Here is an 857-nt window from a genome sequence, read left to right on the forward strand (position 1 = left end):
CACACACACACACTCTTACGCACACGCTCCCTCTCTTGATCACACACAAACGCACACACGAGCCGTCACAGACCAAGCATCAGCCCCCCCCTCTCCCCCCACCTTGTCGAGCTCCTCCAGCCTCTTGGCCTGGCCCTCAATGATGGCGGCCTGCTGCCGCTCCTTGCGCTCCACGTCAGCGCGCAGCTCACGCAGCTCCTCCAGCTCGGCGGCGTCCGCCTTGTGGGACGCCAGGTCGCAGCGCAGCGCCTCCGACTGGCCGGGGGGATTGGGAGGGGTGGGTGGGGGATGGGGGGTTGGGCCATTGGCGCAGTCACACATGTGGCATGGCTCCAGGGCTAATGGCATGCAAAACTAGAAGGGTCCCGGCACGCCGCGATGCCCCAACAGCGAACGCATGGCTCGGCTGATCTGCCCCCCTGGCTGCTGCGAACCAAGGCCGGTGCGTGCATGAGGGGTCTGGGTTTGCGCTGTTGCAGCCCCACCCCTACTGTCCACTCCTCCTGGCCCCCACCTGCTCCTCAGCGCGCCCGAGCTCCTCCAGCAGCGCCGCCACCTTGTCGTCGCGCGCCCTCAGGGCCGTGCGCATGTCCAGCTGGCTGCTCTCAAGCTGCTCCTTCAGCTCTGGGCGGGGGAGGGGCGGAGGGGTCGGGGTGCGGGGTGGACGGTGCACACACGGAGATGGTTGCTCAGGCGTGGCAGATGGTCGGGTTGCAACAGCAGGCTGTGACGACGCTTCGTCAGGGGCCGACAGCAGTCGCCATGCTGTCGTGGCACATGATTGGAAACAGCGCGGATTATTGCTGAGCTTGCTGAATGCTCTCCTGACTGATCCTCTTTGCCCACCCGGCCCTGGC

General features: G+C 66.4%; 1 protein-coding gene across 1 annotated transcript in view; it reads right to left on the reverse strand.

The window, feature by feature from the left end:
• Window positions 1–102: 102 nt before the first annotated feature.
• MNEG_8273 (hypothetical protein) overlaps window positions 103–857 on the reverse strand; it is a gene marked incomplete at both ends in the record, with an annotated part of 9137 nt that continues 8382 nt past the window's right edge. Inside the window, 2 exons of the mRNA XM_014043252.1 lie at window positions 103–255; window positions 515–622. Of these exons, the coding sequence (XP_013898706.1) occupies window positions 103–255; window positions 515–622 (261 nt within the window). The remainder of the gene's footprint in view (window positions 256–514; window positions 623–857) is intronic.

The sequence above is a fragment of the Monoraphidium neglectum genome (assembly GCF_000611645.1).
Source record: "Monoraphidium neglectum strain SAG 48.87 unplaced genomic scaffold scaffold01553, whole genome shotgun sequence".
Taxonomy (NCBI): domain Eukaryota; kingdom Viridiplantae; phylum Chlorophyta; class Chlorophyceae; order Sphaeropleales; family Selenastraceae; genus Monoraphidium; species Monoraphidium neglectum.